Source organism: Neolamprologus multifasciatus, chromosome 12 (assembly GCF_963576455.1).
Source record: "Neolamprologus multifasciatus chromosome 12, fNeoMul1.2, whole genome shotgun sequence".
Lineage (NCBI taxonomy): Eukaryota > Metazoa > Chordata > Actinopteri > Cichliformes > Cichlidae > Neolamprologus > Neolamprologus multifasciatus.
In genome coordinates, this window is record NC_140450.1 from 352,501 (window position 1) to 370,000 (window position 17,500).

The following is a 17,500-nucleotide window of genomic DNA, read 5'->3' on the forward strand; positions in this document are numbered from 1 at the left end:
ATGTCATCATCTGGCAGGATGAAAGTCCGATGGTAGATGTCTGCAGACAGGAAGTGATGTCAGAAGGAAAGAACGTATTCACTGATGTTTGATTATGGGCGTGGGCTCACCCCCAGTGATTGCGTCGACCAGCCGTCCGCAACTTCTCTCCATCAGCACGTCGTCCGCCGCCTCGAGCATCACTGATGACACACACCACAGCGTGATGTCACACAGGAAGCAGCCGCGCAGGGCACAAAGCATGATCTCACTTCCTGTTACTTACCGACGTGCTCGGGGATGACTCCGCCCTGCTGCAGACTCAGAGCCTGCAGGCGAGTCTGAGGGATTCCCTCCAACACCCAGCCCTGCAGTCACACACACACACAGACACACACACACACACACAGAGTGTAGGTAATGTCAGGTTCAGGTGTCCTGTTTGTGCTTTTGGCGTTGCTTTGTTGTGTTCAGCTGTGTGAATCTGAGGCTCCGCCCATCGCTGCCTTATTAGTGAACTCATTAAACTAAGAGCAATGAAGTGATTTGAGGCTGAAAGCTATAATTCCTCAGTGCTGCCTGCCAGGCTGAATCAAGCCCTGCACACACACACACACACACACACACACACACACACATGTCAGGCTGTGTGTGTGTGTGTGTGTGCAGGTTCAGAGGTCAGCATGATCCCAGCTGATGAGCAGGTGATGCGTTCAGTGTGTCTGAAGGTTCAGACGCCTCCGTCAGAGCTCCAACTCTGAGCTTCTGCACACGTCTCTGATTCAGTTCAGCTTTATTGACACAGAGCTTCACAGAGAAACCCACCAATCAGACCCCTCCATATGAACAAGCAGGAAGGAAAAACTCCTGTGTGACAGGCAGAAACCTCCAGCAGAACTGGGCTCAGGGAGGGGCTGCTGAAGGGTGCACTGTTAGGGGTGTGGCCTGTTAGACTGACAGGTGCCTGCTCTCTGTTCTGTCCCGGTTCTGTTGGAAGCTCTTGGAAGTGTGCACTAACGGTTCATCTTCATCTGCACATCCACGCTCCTGCCGGACGCACAGTTGCACAATTTAATGTGACAGCAGCAGGCGGCGTCCTGACGGGACCTGTCAGTCATCCTCAACACACACACACACAGACGGTCCCTGGTGTGTGTGTGACGAGTTTAGCCTGCAGCCAAAAACAGCTATTAGCAAATCAAAGAAGCTGCTAATGACACACACACACACACACACACACACACACACTCTGTGACGGGTCTCAGTGAGATCTTCGCAGGAGTGAGTCTCACATGAGAAGCTGAGATGTGACGAGCCGTGTCCATCTTTCGTTTACAGTCTGAGGTGTAAACAGCTTCTGTTTGTTCTGCTTCTCTGAAGTTTTGACACAAAATGTTGTTAAAGCTTTGCTCACTAATGTTGCAGCAGAGCAGTTACATTTTGGCATTCCTGTCGAAACCAAGTGAAAGCAGAGTAAATAAAGATCAGCTGACCTGTGGCTGAGGGTAGCCGAGGGCAGACAGGTATGTCCTGAACCAATCACAACACATGGTTCTTTCCCTTCATTACATAAAATGTTCACTCAAACTACACCAGACTAAAGTCTCGAACACCGCTCTCTTTCCTGACCTTGTAGAAAAATCAAGGCAGTGTGTTTCATTTTGAATGTACTCTGATCGTTAAACATGGAAGAAACTTCCTGTCTGCCATGTTTGATCACACGGGTCCAGCAGCTGATCGTGTAGAGACACGGAGACGTACTGTTGAACTTCTTCACACTGAGCAACAATAAGAAGCAGACTAGAAACCCCCCTGTGGGACTGCAGAGACCTCAGCGGACACCACAGACCTGTGCTGTGACTGGGTCCTGCTCAAAGCTGCAGTACTGCAAAAGAAGGCAGAATTCTCTCAGACCTCCTGCTAAAAGCCCCGCCCTCTCAGACCTCCCGGCAGGTAACCTGGGACAGGTGCCGCCGATCAAAGTCTTTATTTGTCTGGATGCGTTTTGAGCACGATGCCGCATGAAGGCGTTCAGTTTGTGTCGCTGTTGTTGTGACAGCTGCTCCTCCGTCTTTCATTGCCTTAAACTGATCTGAAAGCAGCCCTCGCAAACGGGACGTGATGCTAACGAGGAGCGTCGGCGAGGAGCGGCCCGTGTGAATATAACACACATGATGTGACAGCAGTATCCCTTAGATCAGCCCGTCCTCGGGGAGAACGCTGCTCGGCCTGCTGGGAATCGTAGTAGGACACAACGGAGACCAGAGCGCTAATTATCATCAATCACAGACGCAAGTGAGGCGGGTAACGGGGGACGTTTCTAACAGGGTGGACATCAGGGGAGACGTTTCTAACAGGGGGGACCATTCTAACGGGGGGGACGTTTCAAACGGGTTGTGACATGTGGCACCGACAATCTTTGACCCAGGTCTGTGCGAACACGGCACGAATGTTTAATGATGCTTTAAGCTAACCGGACTGTGAGGCTGACTCACCCGGTGGAAGGAGTCCATCTCCTTCAGCCTCTGCTGAACCAGTCCAACCAGCACCCCCTCCGAAAGCTCCTAAACACACAAAACAACAGGTCACGTCAGGATGATGCACAGAATGAACAAACGGGCTCTAGACAGGAGGACCAGGGAGGGGTCGGGCGGTTTGGTCACAAAGTGACAACTCTGAGGTCAGACTTCATCATCAGAGTCAACAATCACATGATCAGATACAGACATCAGGTGTACCTGCTCGGCGTGCACGCTCAGCTCTGATCGGTACTGCAGTAAACTGCCTTCGGTCACGTGAACAGCTCTCAGCTCGGCGCTCAGCTTTTTGGCCTGAAGAAAACCCCCCAAAAAACATAGAAGAAGAAGAAACGTAAACGAGCAAGCGGAGGTCAGCTGAAAGTTTCCCACGCTCACTTGAACTCACCACGGTGTGTTTGCCGACAGCAGGAGGTCCCAGCACCATGACCCTGGGGACTGACACAGATCAGACGTCAGAAAACAAGCTGGTCACATGACCTGCAGTCTGACTGTTTCCTGCTGCAGACGCTTGCCAAAGATCACCACCGATAGGAGAAATGAAACACCTTACTGTCATTAAACACAACACGCTGCATTCAAAGTCTCGTGGACACACGACCACATCAATATTTCAGAAGAGCGTTGAGAGCGACGTCAGAACAAAGAACCACGACCTATCATTAGCGGTTTGTGAGTGCAGTGGTGTGCGTCTGTGCTGATGTTGCTGGAGTCAGAGCGCCCCCTATGGGCGGCAGCATGTTTCTGCCTCGGCTGTGTTTCGGTCCTTCTCTTGGCCAGATGTATTTGTTAGTTTGTTAGTTTATTTAAGCTTTTTATTGTTTATTGTGTAGCTGACGTCAGAGAACCTCATGTGCTTGTGTCTTCATCGTTGCCACTGTTTCCGGTGCTGAACTCTAATCCTAACTGAACAACGGTTTAGGACTGACACTAAACATTTCAGATGTGAATAAAAGCATTTGTAAAACGTGGTGTCTGATGAGCCCCATAGTTACGTCTCGTTTTTAATAACGTCAGAATAAATTCCTGACTCAAAGCTTTACAGGTGTGCGAGCGTTTCGTTGGAGTTTCCAGATATCGCAAACGTCCGATATGTGTTCCTGTGATAAAAATGATGAATTAAGACTGAGACCATTTTAAGACTTTATATTCTGTCCGGTCTGCGTTTAAAGACAATTTTAAAGGAATGCTTTAAGGGATGCTAACAAATAAAAGCCATCAGGGACACGACGGCGTCCTCACCATCATCGCTGCTCCTCTGCAGCAGCCCTATCAGGTAGGAGATCGGATCACCAGGCTGATCGATCACCAGGCTGCACAGCATGCTCTGAAACACACACACAGTGAATGTAGAGCAGCTTCACGCGTGGGAAACCTGCAGCTGCACCTTTACCTGCACCAGCTGGGCCACGTTGTGTTTGTCGGCGTAGACGAACACCTGAGGAGGAATCCTCAGAGGCCTCACCGTCTCATCCATCAGGAAGTCCCTGAAAGCACCACCAGGCCCACCACACACAGATCAAACAGTGATATTCTGTCCCGACTGCCCTGAACGCCGCACACCGACCATCTCCTGTACTCAGGGTTAGGGAGCAACACGGACCCACAAATAAAGGGCTGTCAGCTGAACACACAACATACACTAAACACACAACTGTTCAAACATTTTCTGACAACGATAAAACATGAATGTTTTAACGGTCAACCTGATTTTATCTTTTAAAAAGTTGACGTCCGCTTTCAGAGCTCCACTTCCGGCCTCTCACCTGTCCAAACACCTCTCACCGTTTCTCAGGAACTTTCTGTTGGCTGCTGAAGCGCGGGAAACATTAACAAACGTCTCGCGCTCAGACGTATCCGGTAAAATCCGAATTTTGGCACAAAAAACGACGTTAAAACCGAAAATAACGACAACACCAAAGCCCTTCCCGCCTCTTCGCTCTCAGGGACGGTCGCTACGACGCGTTGGTCGGTTGCTAGGGAACGACGTCATCACTGCGCGTGCAGGGCAAACGTGCAGAGCTCACGAGGGGACGTTTCTTGAACGGTTAACTAAGGACGGTCGATCAGGACCCGACAGACGTCACAAAAGTCTCATTTCCGCACGTTTGGCGCATTTTTACACCTGAGCCGGAACCTGGAGAAAAATGGCGCCTTTAAATCCGTCAGTGAGGAAAACATCAGGTTAGTTTTCCCTACAGTGTCAAATATTCAGATTAAAATACAATCACCCCAAATTGCATATAAAATTAATATAAAACAAAGATTAGTAATAATCTAATTATAACAAATATAATTAGTAATAAATGTCATATTCATGGTGTCAAATATTAATAAGAGAATTCATTTAGAAACAAAGTTCACAAATTTCCTTAAAATGTTGGTTTTCGAATATATCTTAAATGTGTGGCAAATCTTTTTAAACAAAGAGCATTGAAAAGTGTGACAACTTTAACAAAGAACGCACAAACAGACGTTTGCATCTTTATTTCTGTCACCGTGTTTCAGGAGCACATCTGTTTGTCTAAAGTTACTGATCAGCTGACAAATCCATAATCAAAACAATCATCAGTCAGTTTAATTTGGCATGAAGCACTTTTTGGCTAAAAGAGGAAAATCAGCTGAAACACAGACTGTAGAAAAAAGACGGACAAAGGCACGTCACCGACTCTGAAGCTTCAGCGTTACAGTTTCAGCCGCGTCACTTTCTTGAGATCAAATCCTGGAATTTGATTGGCTGATGCAGGCGGCTGTAGCTGCTAGCTATCTGCGAGGCTTCACCTCAGCTAACTGGAGTCCCTGAACTAGACTCCTTTTATCATAACTATGGATCAATACTATGGCTGAGACTACGGCGGTACTAGCAGACCGCCCAACAGACCACTCCCATCAGCACCGGATAGGAGCGACTGTCCTTTTGATTGGATGCCACTTATTAGAGGGCATATTTGTTTGTGGATGCTAGCCAGGGTAGCTGTAGATTTAGTTCCCCTGATAAATAACAATCGTTACTGAAAGTTTGCTGATCTTGGATCAGCCTGCTTATTGCCTTATCATTATTATCTTTATTGCTCTTTTCCAGAGTGAGGGCGGAGCCCCTGGGACCCCCACCTCCTCCTCCCTCAGATGTCGGGCAGTGTCTCGTCGTAGTCCATGATGCTCAGTTCGTGTCTCCTCTGTTGGACGGCGAGTGTCAGGTCTACGGGGGCCACGATGGGGTCTGCGGCTCGGCTCAGCGGCTCAGTCGGAGGACTTCCTACAGGGAGTGTGGCCTCCTCCACCTCCTGACCGAGTGGAGGGCTTGCTGGTTGGACATTCACCTCCTCCTCCTCCTCCTCCCCGACCTCCACCTCCTCCTCCTGGTTCTGATCTGTGGGTCTGAACAGCTGTCGGGCTCGTTGCTCCAGGAAGGAGCCAACAGCCAGCGGGGAGTCGATGGGGGAGAGTGAGAGGGACATGGGGGAGGTGGAAAGGACCTCCGCTGCTCCGTTCATGATCCCAACAGCAGAAGAAGACGGGAGGCGGGACTTTTGGCTTCCCTGAGCATCAGGTAAGGCTCCACTGTCGGATCTGGAGGACGGTATGACACAGAAAAGCAAACATTTATCAAAGCTCACGTGGAGGATAAAAGCACACTCGTCCTGGTTCTGCCTGTCTCGTTAAATCATTTTGGACGTCTCTGTGGGATCGAGGCGTCCTCAGACGATGGCCCCGTTTACCTGCTGACGTCCCGCAGCTCGCCGTCTGGGTGAGCCCCGCCTCCCGCGATCTGACTGTACAGCTGAAGCATCTCGGTCTGCAGCGCCTGAGTAACTCTCCTCAGAGCGGCACAGCGGCTCTCCGACGCCGACAGCTCCGCCCTGAAAGCGACATACGCAGTCTGAGTCCGACGCTTCCCGTGTGGAGAGTTCCAGAAGGTGAAGCCGGACTGACCTGTTCTGGTTCTTGGTGTCCTCCAGCAGTTTCTTCTGGCTCAGGATCAGCTGGTCTTTCCTGGCCAGCTGGCTCTCCAGCTCAGTGATCCTGTGATTGGCTGCTTCCAGCTTCTGTCTCTGCTGGACATCGTTGTCCTTCAGCCTCAGGAACTCCTTACCCACACTGCACTGCAGCATGGACGCCTCCTGACACACAGCAGAGTACATTTAGAACAGCGCACGCTCCATTCATCATAGTGACCACATGTGCATTACACAACAGGGTCAGCAGAGGGCGGTGTGTTGTTGAGAGAGTCAACTCCCCGACTTAAGTCTGAGGGAGCGTAAAAGGAGTGCTAGATTTATTTATCTGTCTGTTTCTCATTCTTGCCGTGTTTACAACTTCCAAGCATTTGGAGTTTATCTACACCAAGGGTCTCAAACTCGTGGCCCAGGGGCCAAACACGGCTCGTACATGATGTGAGGAAATATGATGCAGTTTGGCCGACGAACTTGACTGACGTGAACAAGACTTTTTATGTTTGTTGTCAAGCGCAATGTTAAAATAAGTCCTTTAAATGATTTAATATGAAGACAACATGAGCAGAGAGCAGGAACGCGTACGCGTGTGTCTGCACGATGATGTCGTTACACAACGACAGCAGCAGTGCTGCCACGTGTGGGACAGACAGAGGAGCGACGTGTTTGTTTGGTCATTCAGTGAAAGGCTTCGGGTAGTTCAGTTATACAGGCACAGTCGTCTTCTACAAGTTTGAACTTTAAAAAACAAAAAACATTTTCAGAAATATTTGTGTCTGTTCTCTTGTTTGTTTGTTTTTGTACTACTTGAGCACTAAAGTGGCTCCAATGAGACGACAGCAGTGGCCCTCAGCTCGTTCATGTTCGAGGCCCCTGATCACACAGAGCCCCTCCTCTCCGTCCACCCCCCTGAAGTCAACATATAAATAACTACATATAATTTAACCTGTGTTACATTGACAGTGTACATTATGGACATTCCCTTTCTAACAACCAAGAATAGAATAGAATAGAAAAGAATAGAATAGCCTTTTAGTATCATTGTACATGTACAATGAAACTGTGGGTGCTCCACAACAACTGTGCCTGACTATGGCCGAAGCTGGCTGGAGCTGGCTGGAGCTGGCTGAAGCTGACTGAAGCTGATTGAAGCTGGCTGAAGCTGACTGAAGCTGGCTGAAGCTGGCTGAAGCTGACTGGAGCTGGCTGAAGCTGGCTGAAGCTGACTGGAGCTGGCTGAAGCTGACTACAGCTGGCTGAAGCTGACTGAAGGTGACTGGAGCTGGCTGAAGCTGACTGGAGCTGGCTGAAGCTGACTGGAGCTGGCTGAAGCTGACTGAAGCTGACTGGAGCTGGCTGGAGCTGGCTGAAGCTGACTGAAGCTGACTGGAGCTGGCTGAAGCTGGCTGAAGCTGACTGAAGCTGGCGGGAGCTGGCTGGAGCTGACTGGAGCTGGCTGAAGCTGGAACTGGCTGGAGCTGGCTGGAGCTGGCTGAAGCTGACTGGAGCTGGTTGAAGCTGGAGCTGGCTGAAGCTGGCTGAAGCTGGAGCTGGCTGGAGCTGGCTGGAGCTGGCTGAAGCTGACTGAAGCTGACTGGAGCTGGCTGAAGCTGGCTGAAGCTGACTGGAGCTGACTGGAGCTGGTTGAAGCTGGAGCTGGCTGGAGCTGGCTGAAGCTGACTGGAGCTGACTGGAGCTGACTGAAGCTGGCTGGAGCTGGCTGGAGCTGACTGGAGCTGGCTGAAGCTGACTGAAGCTGACTGAAGCTGACTGAAGCTGACTGAAGCTGGAGCTGGCTGGAGCTGGCTGGAGCTGGCTGGAGCTGGCTGAAGCTGGCTGGAGCTGGCTGAAGCTGACTGGAGCTGACTGGAGCTGGCTGGAGCAGACTGAAGCTGGCTGAAGCTGGCTGAAGCTGACTGGAGCTGACTGGAGCTGGTTGAAGCTGGAGCTGGCTGGAGCTGGCTGAAGCTGACTGGAGCTGACTGAAGCTGGCTGAAGCTGGCTGGAGCTGGCTGGAGCTGACTGGAGCTGGCTGAAGCTGACTGAAGCTGGAGCTGGCTGGAGCTGGCTGAAGCTGGCTGAAGCTGACTGGAGCTGGCTGAAGCTGACTGGAGCTGACTGGAGCTGGCTGGAGCAGACTGAAGCTGGCTGAAGCTGGAGCTGGCTGAAGCTGGCTGAAGCTGGCTGGAGCTGGCTGAAGCTGACTGGAGCTGACTGGAGCTGGCTGGAGCAGACTGAAGCTGGCTGAAGCTGGCTGAAGCTGACTGGAGCTGACTGGAGCTGGTTGAAGCTGGAGCTGGCTGGAGCTGGCTGAAGCTGACTGGAGCTGACTGAAGCTGGCTGAAGCTGGCTGGAGCTGGCTGGAGCTGACTGGAGCTGGCTGAAGCTGACTGAAGCTGGCTGAAGCTGGAGCTGGCTGGAGCTGGCTGAAGCTGGCTGAAGCTGACTGGAGCTGGCTGAAGCTGACTGGAGCTGACTGGAGCTGGCTGGAGCAGACTGAAGCTGGCTGAAGCTGGAGCTGGCTGAAGCTGGCTGAAGCTGGCTGGAGCTGGCTGAAGCTGACTGGAGCTGACTGGAGCTGGCTGGAGCAGACTGAAGCTGGCTGAAACTGGCTTAAGCTGGCTGGAGCTGACTGGAGCTGACTGAAGCTGACTGAAGCTGGCTGGAGCTGACTGAAGCTGGTGTGTGGGTCTTACGGTGCAGCGCTGTGTCTCTCCGCCCTCCAGCTGTTGCTGCAGAGCTTTGTTGGTCTCTCCGAGCAGGACCAGCTGCTGGTTCAGCAGGAACATCTGTTGATGCAGCTGCTCACTGCTGCACAGCTGGAAACACACAGACACACAAACATCTGTAGAGCAGGACTGAGTGGGAGCAGCTGCCTCAGGACTGCAGCTGTGTTTACTGTTTTTGAGCCACAGGTTAACGAAGCTTCCAATCAACGACACGTCTGCTACTGTCACTGAGGGCTCGTCCTCCTTCACTATTCAGAAACAGAAAAACTGGCTTTGTCTTCAGTTTCTCTGCTGCTGGTTTAAACAGTCTGAACACACACAGACCCGTTACAGACTCGACAGATCTATCAGTGTCTGACAGGAAGTGAAACCCCTCTGACCCACATATCTGCCTCTCGGTGTGTATTTAGTCGTCATGGACACACTGTGATGCTGCGAGGCCACACAGAGAGAGAAGCAGCTGGGCGCCTTCAACGATGCCATCGAGTAATCTTCTCACCTTCACTGACAGCTGGGTCAGCTGGTGCTCAGCATTATACGCCCTGTAATTGGCTTTCTGAAGCTCCGCCTCCAGATCCTGCAGTCTGCTCTGGCACTCCTGCAGCTCACCCTGCAACAGCCAATCAGAGCACAGGATGTGAAGCTCTTTGCTGATGGTGTGTGTGTGTCTGTGTGTGTGTGTGTCTGTGTGTGTGTGACCTGCAGTCTCTGGCTCTCTCTCTGCTCGTCTCGTTGCAGCTGCAGCAGATGTGCAACGTGTGTGTGCAGCTGCTCGCTGCGTGCGTGTGTCTCGCGCTGCAGCGCTGAGTATCGGCGCTGCTCCTCCTCCAGACTCGCCCTCAGACTCCGGATCTCCTCGTCTTGAACGGCGAGCTGAGACTTCTGCAACCAGCAGCGTGACGGAGGAGAGAAAACATGAGAGGAGGGGCTACGTGGGTGGTGTTCAGCATCATGATGAGGTTGACGTGTGTGTTACCATGGCAGCGCTCTGCTCCTCCAGCGTTGTGGCGTTGATGACCCTCCGCAGCAGCCGGCGGTTTCGGACGGCGTGCTGTTGCCGCTTGAAGCGCTCGTACTGGAGCTGAGCGTGGACAAGCAGCAGCTGATTGGTCAGAGACTGAAGCTCCTCCTCCTGGGTGGAGCCTGACAGACACACACACAGTTCTAATGAAATCCTCTGTGCTGATGCAAACCCGGCAGCTTGACGCCGCTGCTTGACGCCGCAGCTTGATGCCGCAGCTCGTCTGACGGTCATTAAATGAGCTGGGCGTGGTCAGTACGGCGAATACGAGAGAACTGGAGCGCGGTGTCCCACAGCTGCCGCGAACCGCTTCCTCATCAGCCTCAAGACGTGAAAACTGAACCCGAGAACAGCCGGCTAGATCAAACCTGAACGCAGATTCAGGACGGCGCCCGCAAACAACAGCGAAACGAATGTGGCGACGAGCTGAAACGGCGGCGCGGGGTCAGGAGCTTACAGCTTCATTTGCATATGAGGTTGATGAGAGTGACGAGTGTTCAGGTACCTTTGCTTTTCATGCTCTGCTGTTTACCTCCAAAGTGACTCCGATCCACCGACTTACTCCCAGCTGATGACCTGTGAACACCACAGAAGAAGAAAGAGGTGACGCAGGTTAGCACGTTTTACACATCAGACGGTCTCTGATGACACGCGTGCAGATGTTTCATATCTAAGGACACGGTTTCATCCACAGACTAGATGTCGACGATGGCTGCACCTCGCTCCGTCAACCGGCGAGCAGCGGGAACACTCGCTTCGTGTTTAATGTCTCGTTTTGGCGCTCACCCCGACGGCGTCTCCTCCCTCAGCCGTGCTGCAGCTTTCTTCCTGTTAGGACTTTCGTCTTCCCACTCTCTCCACAGCGCTCGCTCAGTGGGGGTTTTGCGTTACAACATGAAGCTAGGCGACTCACACTGTGACATTGATCGGTGTGTTTTGGGCGTGAGGCGGCGTTCTGCCTGATAATGCCCTCTGATAACTTCCTGCGGCTCACCTCCTGCTGAGGCAATCGTGGGCGTCGTTTCCACGGGCGATCAGCTGGTCCAGAACCTCCAGAGGGGAGACAGAGGTCACCTCCTCCTCTCTGTTCTCCTTCTGTGGTCCTCCCCCCTTCTTCTCCAGCACCTCCTGCAGGACACAGCACGTTACTGAGCACGCTCACAAAAACCACCTGTGGCTCGGTCCACCTGACCTCACCTGGGTCTTCTTCCCAACGAACAGCATGGCCGCCCGGGGCAGAGCGAGCTCAAACAGCGGGTCATACGGAGAGCTGGGGCTGTAGTCCGAGAGGGCGGAGCCTGGCTCTTCAAATCTGGGGTGAGGAGTGGTGAAGGAGGGAGGCAGGGGGACACCTGAAGCCTGCGTGGGGGTGGAGGTGATGAGGCGGTCGTCTTTAACATCTGGAGACAAAGAGAAGATGAAGAAACAGCTGCAGTGACATCACCGAGATCGATCAGCTGATCAGCTCACCTTCTCTGTTGTTGTTAACGAGGTCACTCAGGCCTTGCTCCTCCCCCTCAGTGATTGGCTGACAGGTTAACCCCTCCCCATCTTTGACCATCCTCATCTGCAGGGAGACAAAGCAAGACTCTTCCTGCTGCCCCTTCACAATAAAAGCATCCCAGTTGTTTAACTGAAGTCTTTAACTCACCTGGCTGCGGTCGGGCTCCTTAGTGGGAGGAGCCTCAAGAATGGAGGCTGATGAAGGCAATTTCTCACCTGCGTCCACATACACACACATACATTATTATTAATACACACACACACACACACACATACATACATTATTATTAATACACACACACACACACACACACACACACATACATTATTATTAATACACACACACACACACACACACACACATACATACATTATTATTAATACACACACACACACACATTATTAATACACACACACACACACACACACACACACATACATACATTATTATTAATACACACACACACACACACATTATTATTAATACACACACACACACACACACACACACACACACATTATTATTAACACACACACACACACACACACACACACACACACATTATTATTAACACACACACACACACACATTATTATTAATACACACACACACACATACATTAATACACACACACACACACACACACATTATTAACACACACACACACACACATTATTAACACACACACACACACACACATTATTAACACACACACACACACACACATTATTAACACACACACACACACACATTATTAACACACACACACACACACATTATTAACACACACACACACACACACACACATTATTATTAACACACACACTATTAACACACACACACACATTATTATTAACACACACACACACACATTATTATTAACACACAGACACACACACACACACACACACACACACACACACACACACACATTATTATTAACACACACACACACACACACATTATTATTAATACACACACACAGATGTGAGGTCACCTGACATGGAGGTGCTCCTGCTCAGTGGGTGGGTGGAGCCTAAAGCAGTGCGTTCAGAAGGGGGTGTGGACAGACCGCAGTGTAAGGCGGGGCTCCATGTGACGTCGTCAGGCTGCACACAAACAGGAAGTGTTAGTGTTGCTCATCTGGCGCACAGATTAGACAGACAGGTGAGTTACCTGCGTGCAGGTGTTCAGGTTCAGCTGAGGCACACATCTGGGGCCCAGAGGACAGACTGAACTTCCTGTCAGCAAACACATAAAAAACATCGTTTCCTTCTGGTTTCACTTTGACCTGTTACAAGCTGCACAGGAGGTCACATGATCTCACACTGCTGTTACTCACCTGAGCTGCTGACAGCGTCTGTGACCGGAGGACTGCAGGTGAGGTCCAGGTGAGGGAGGGGAGTGAGGGGGAGAGGTGTGATCAAAGAGCAGGAGGAGGAGTAAACGTCCTCCTCGCACGAAGACTCCAGAGGATCCAGGGACACTCTGGAGCACTCGATCACGATGTCATGGACTTCGTAACACCTCCACCTGAGTGGGAGGAGGGGCGTGTCAGTCTGAGCTCAGCAGGGAGCAGCTCGCTAACTCCAGCTGCTTCTGCTCGCCAACAGCTTCAAATAAATCGCCCAGTAAAGGTCCCACAGCTCAGTGCTGGGCCCATCACAGCACCAGCAGTCAGAGGTTGGACACAGCTTCACATGGTTTTTCTTTCATGACTGTTTACATTGTAAATTCTCACTGAAGGCATCAAACTGTGAATGAAAACGTGGAATTATGAAGTAACTCCAAACATGTTTCATATCCACCCTCTGCTTTGATTCCTGCTTCGCTCACTCTCGGCCTTCTCTCCACGAGCTTCATGAGCTCGTCTCCTGAAATGGTTTCCAACAGTCTTGCAGGAGTTCAGAGATGCTGAGCGTTTGTCGGTCCTTTGCCTTCACTCTGCGCTCCATCTCATCCCAAACCATCTCCACTGGGTTCAGGTGGCTGTGGAGGCCTCCATCACTCTCCTTCTTGGTCCTCACGCAGCCTGGAGGTGTGTTTGGAGTCACTGTGCTGTTGGAGAACAAATGATGGGACGGCATGTCGCTGCAGGATGCTGTGGTGGCCATGCTGGGTCAGTGTGCCTTCACACCTCCTCCTCCAGGCTTCACAGTGGGAACATGGACGCAGAGACCATCGTTCACCTTTTCTCCCCAAAGGCAGGTGGAACCAAAGATCTCAGGTGTGGACTCATCAGACCAAAGCACAGATGGTCTGATGTCCATTTCTTGTGTTTCTTGGTCCAAACAAATCTCTGCTTGTTGCTTTTCCTCAGTCGTGGTTTCTCAGCAGCTGTTTGACCATAAAGGCCTGATTCACACAGTCTGCTCTGAACATGCACAGATGTGTCTGCTGCTGGAGCTCTGTGTGGCATCTATCTGGGCTCTGATCTGAGCTGCTGCTACATGATCCCAGATGTCTTCAGTTTGTATCTACAATGTGGAAAGTAGCACAAATAAAGAAAGCCCACTAAAGGAGAAGCTGTGTCCAAACTTCTGACTGCTCGTGCAGATTCGATGTGACGATGACGCGTCTTTCATGTTACTAAAATCTAACCCGACCTCCGGCGACCCGGACTCTCCCGTTTCATTTGCAGCAGTTTGAAACTCAATGTTCAAACGCTGCAGTTCATACTGTACTCTGATTGGACAGCAGAGGTCATGTTTTACTCCTGCTGTGCTTCAGGTCACGTCTCAGAGGACGTCAGTGTGGATACTGACGTTCGTGGTAGTGACGACATGCTCTCATTACCTCGCGTTTGTTTATTATTTATAGACCGTTTCATTGGTCGCAGTCGTCTTTGCTTTCCTGTTTCCACAGAAACAAGTTTTTCCTCTGAAGTAATCGCGATGTTGTATTTTGTTAGTTAGCGGTGGTCGCTTTTACTGCCACCTTCTGGCAGTAAGTGTATATGACATCCTGCAGACAGCAGTGGGAGAGAAAACATGTTTCAAACAGAAAACAGTCAAAGTTTCATTTTAAATGTTTGGAGACGTCAGAGTCACGAAAACGTGCAGTTCGTGGGTAACTCGGCTACACTGCCTCTCTCATCAGTGTGAGAGGGTGGAGTTATCACGGCAGGTGCACTAGCCGTCGTGTCACACGCGTAGCTGCTGCGTCTGAGCGACCGCCTTCGTTTTCAGGATAGAAGACTTTAGTAGCTGCATGCTGCCGTCTTCACTTCCTGAACAACTGCAGGATCAGAGTTTCGATCCTTCATCCTCAGATAGATAAAGAAGTGCACAAGGTTTCATTCCAGGCCTCCGTATCCAGTCTGTGTGTTTCTATCATCTCCTAAATCACTGATCGGGCCGACCTGCCTCAGACTAACAGCTGCTGCAGACGTCCCTGTTTTTTAAAGCTGGTTACAAACTCACAGATGTGTTGCTCTGAGGCCACGTCGTGTGTGTGCCCGTGCTGACAGATCAGAGCGCATCACTTCCTGTCATTAGCTGGAATCGAGTGGCGAGCTTTGTCGTCAGATAAAGGAAAGTAAACACGCCTCTGTGACGTGAACTCAGCTCTACTCTACTCTAACTCAATCAGATGTTATTTTCTGTCTTTATTGTTCGATTGAGCCCAGCGCTGGTTTCACTCTGTCAGAGGACCTGCTGACCTGCACGCTCAGGTGTGGTTTCTGTCTCCCAGCTGGACTCACCTGGACGGGTCCAGTTCGTAGTCCTGAGTGCCTGTAACGAGCTCTGGGTGAACCCGGACGTGCTCCAACATCGGCTGACGGGACAGGACAGAGTGTGAGGTGAAACTGAAGGAACACCTGCGGTCATCACATCAGTGCCGCCCCCTCAGGTGTGCACTCACCTTCACCACCTCCTGGAAGGTGTCCAGGTTCTCCTTCATGCTGTAGTGCAGCCGCAGGTAGGAGATGAAGCTACAGGGGAACATCCCATACAGGCGGTGGAACAGAGAGTACGTACCTGCATGGAGGTGCACCAGGTGGGCCACAGGCTCATGACCTGCACGAGCCAATCAGAAAACATCTTATCAACCACTCAGAGAAGCAGACTGACCAATCAGAAAGCACAAGGAGCTGCAGCGCCCCCTGCTGTGGGAGTGAGGTACCTGGGTTTTTGCAGCTGCGGGATGCAAGGCGCCCAAACACGTCAAAGAAGTCATTGATGTGCTGCTTGCCGGCCTGAGGGATCATGGGTAACAGAGTGACCAGGACCAGGACTCCCGTGATGAGGACGACCACATCGCTGTCCATCTGAAAAACAGGAAGTGGAATTCTGAGTTTACAGCAGCAGGAATCCGACCTGTGAGGAGGTCACATGATCGACATCATGACAGAATCTGAATGCAGGAGGACAGGTGTGTCTCAGGTGTGTGTTACCTTGAGGCAGCGCAGCAGTGAGAGCAGCAGCGGCGAGCGGCTGATGTGATGAACCCATGGCGGCTGTTTCCTGATCAGGTGACCCAGCAGGGTGAGGGCGCCCAGCCTGGTCCCGGATCGACTCACAGACTCGTTGAGCTTCTCCAGCAGCACCTAGTGGGCGGGGCCAACAGGTGTTAGAGTCACAGAGAGTGTAAAGAACAGGAGGTCTGCGAGCAGGCGAGCCTCACTTTGTGATGCGGCTCCCTGATGGAGGAGAGGAGGAGCAGGGCCTGAGACGATGACGAGTCCAGGTAGTACTCCACCACGGAGGAGAGGACAGCGCCCCCTTTGTCTGAGAGGAGAAACATGCATGCTGGGAGCTCTGCACTGATTGGCCGTCACAAGTGATGTCAGACTGAGTTGATAAGGTTGCTTTGTTGGACGTCAGCAAAACTGCAGCTTCGTGATTGGTTCACGCGGTGAGCGCGTCACAGAGACCTGCGTCACTCATTCGTGCTGCTGAACTCACCTGTACTCAGCTGCTGGTTGACTGCGGCTCTCGCTCGCTCCGCCTCCTGCAGCTCTGAACTGTCCAGTGAGAGCAGGAGCTCGCTGATGCTCGCCTGCTCCCTGGACATCGCGGACCTGCAATACGGCCAGACAGTGAACGCATCATAACACAGGCCAGACAGCTGAACGTCACGTGAGGTCACGTTGACGTCATCGTGTTCAGTTCTCTGTGACAGAGGAACAAAATCAATAATCGATGATTATCTGCTACTTATTTTTCCGTCCCCACACAGTCATCAATATGTGCTGGGCTAGCACTGCGCAACCTTTGACCTCACGCCTGTTGTGTAACAGCTGCTGTCACGTCACTGCTAGCCCCCCGTTAGCAGCTGATGCTAATCTAACATGCTAACAAGCAGTGTAGCGGCCACGTACCGGCGTCCCGGGACCCGACCCCGCGGAGGAGCCTCCGGCCGGGATACGGAGCACAGACAGCCGCTCAAACCGACCAAAGAGCCGCAGAGACCGTTAGCTTCAGACCTGCTGATCCCAGCACGGAGCAGCCATCTTCAGCTACAGCAGGGCCCGCCCACCGCGGTGACATGAGCCTCAGCAGCCAATCACACACAGGAGGCGTTCAGAGCCACCCGTCAGGATGGGAAAAAGGATTTATTATTATTATTATTATTATTGTTGTTGTTGTTGTTATACTTTTGTGTGGATACAAACCTTTTCTTGATTCAGAATGTTTTTTTCTTAGCTTGTGTTTTTTTATATCAGTGTTTTCACTGATTTTATGAAGCTTTCTTTTTCTTTTGGCCGTTTCTTCTTTGTGCTCGTGATGTTTTAGTAGACGGGTTATGAGTATAGAGACGTCTTTGTAAACCTT

At 51.3% G+C, this 17,500-nt stretch overlaps 4 protein-coding genes across 6 annotated transcripts in view; 1 reads left to right on the forward strand and 3 right to left on the reverse strand.

Annotated features, from left to right (window-relative positions):
* The window catches only part of ak8 (adenylate kinase 8), a 6,144-nt gene extending 2,141 nt beyond the window's left edge, over nt 1-4,003 (reverse strand). The window contains exons 1-8 of the mRNA XM_085180362.1: nt 3,910-4,003; nt 3,759-3,843; nt 2,905-2,954; nt 2,718-2,810; nt 2,475-2,543; nt 266-347; nt 111-182; nt 1-40 (exon numbers count right to left, since the gene is read on the reverse strand). The exon at nt 1-40 is cut by the window's left edge and continues 161 nt beyond it. Coding sequence (XP_085036488.1) covers nt 1-40; nt 111-182; nt 266-347; nt 2,475-2,543; nt 2,718-2,810; nt 2,905-2,954; nt 3,759-3,843; nt 3,910-3,993 — 575 coding nt within the window. The 5' untranslated portion in view covers nt 3,994-4,003. The remainder of the gene's footprint in view (nt 41-110; nt 183-265; nt 348-2,474; nt 2,544-2,717; nt 2,811-2,904; nt 2,955-3,758; nt 3,844-3,909) is intronic.
* The window catches only part of LOC146506020 (uncharacterized), a 24,572-nt gene extending 9,273 nt beyond the window's left edge, over nt 1-15,299 (forward strand). Inside the window, exons 2-3 of one of the 2 annotated variants that reach the window (XM_085180361.1) lie at nt 1-2,274; nt 2,319-15,299. The exon at nt 1-2,274 is cut by the window's left edge and continues 1,731 nt beyond it. The gene's annotated coding sequence lies outside the window, so the exon portion shown is untranslated. The other variant, XM_085180360.1, reaches the window with a different exon arrangement.
* Nucleotides 4,989-17,176, reverse strand: LOC146506022 (hamartin-like). 2 transcript variants are annotated; one of them, XM_085180356.1, is made up of 22 exons: nt 17,047-17,176; nt 16,631-16,746; nt 16,350-16,453; nt 16,120-16,272; nt 15,849-15,993; nt 15,588-15,742; nt 15,427-15,500; nt 13,066-13,256; nt 12,900-12,964; nt 12,721-12,832; nt 11,871-11,938; nt 11,690-11,786; nt 11,417-11,619; nt 11,214-11,347; nt 10,752-10,795; nt 10,175-10,341; nt 9,898-10,080; nt 9,698-9,808; nt 9,166-9,288; nt 6,450-6,637; nt 6,236-6,376; nt 4,989-6,086 (listed from the first exon to the last, which is right to left on the reverse strand). In XM_085180356.1, the coding sequence occupies exons 2-22, from the start codon at nt 16,737-16,739 to the stop codon at nt 5,639-5,641; spliced, it is 3,015 nt and encodes a 1,004-aa protein (XP_085036482.1). In that variant the 5' UTR covers nt 16,740-16,746; nt 17,047-17,176; the 3' UTR covers nt 4,989-5,638. The 2 variants fall into 2 exon arrangements, with proteins under 2 accessions (XP_085036482.1, XP_085036481.1); XM_085180355.1 differs by having other exon boundaries at nt 10,725-10,795.
* LOC146506023 (uncharacterized) lies at nt 7,508-9,079 on the reverse strand (the record flags this gene model as incomplete). The annotated part of the gene is made up of 1 exon (XM_085180363.1): nt 7,508-9,079. A coding segment is annotated over one exon (1,572 nt), but the record flags the coding sequence as incomplete, so codon positions are not given.
* Nucleotides 17,177-17,500: the final 324 nt, after the last annotated feature.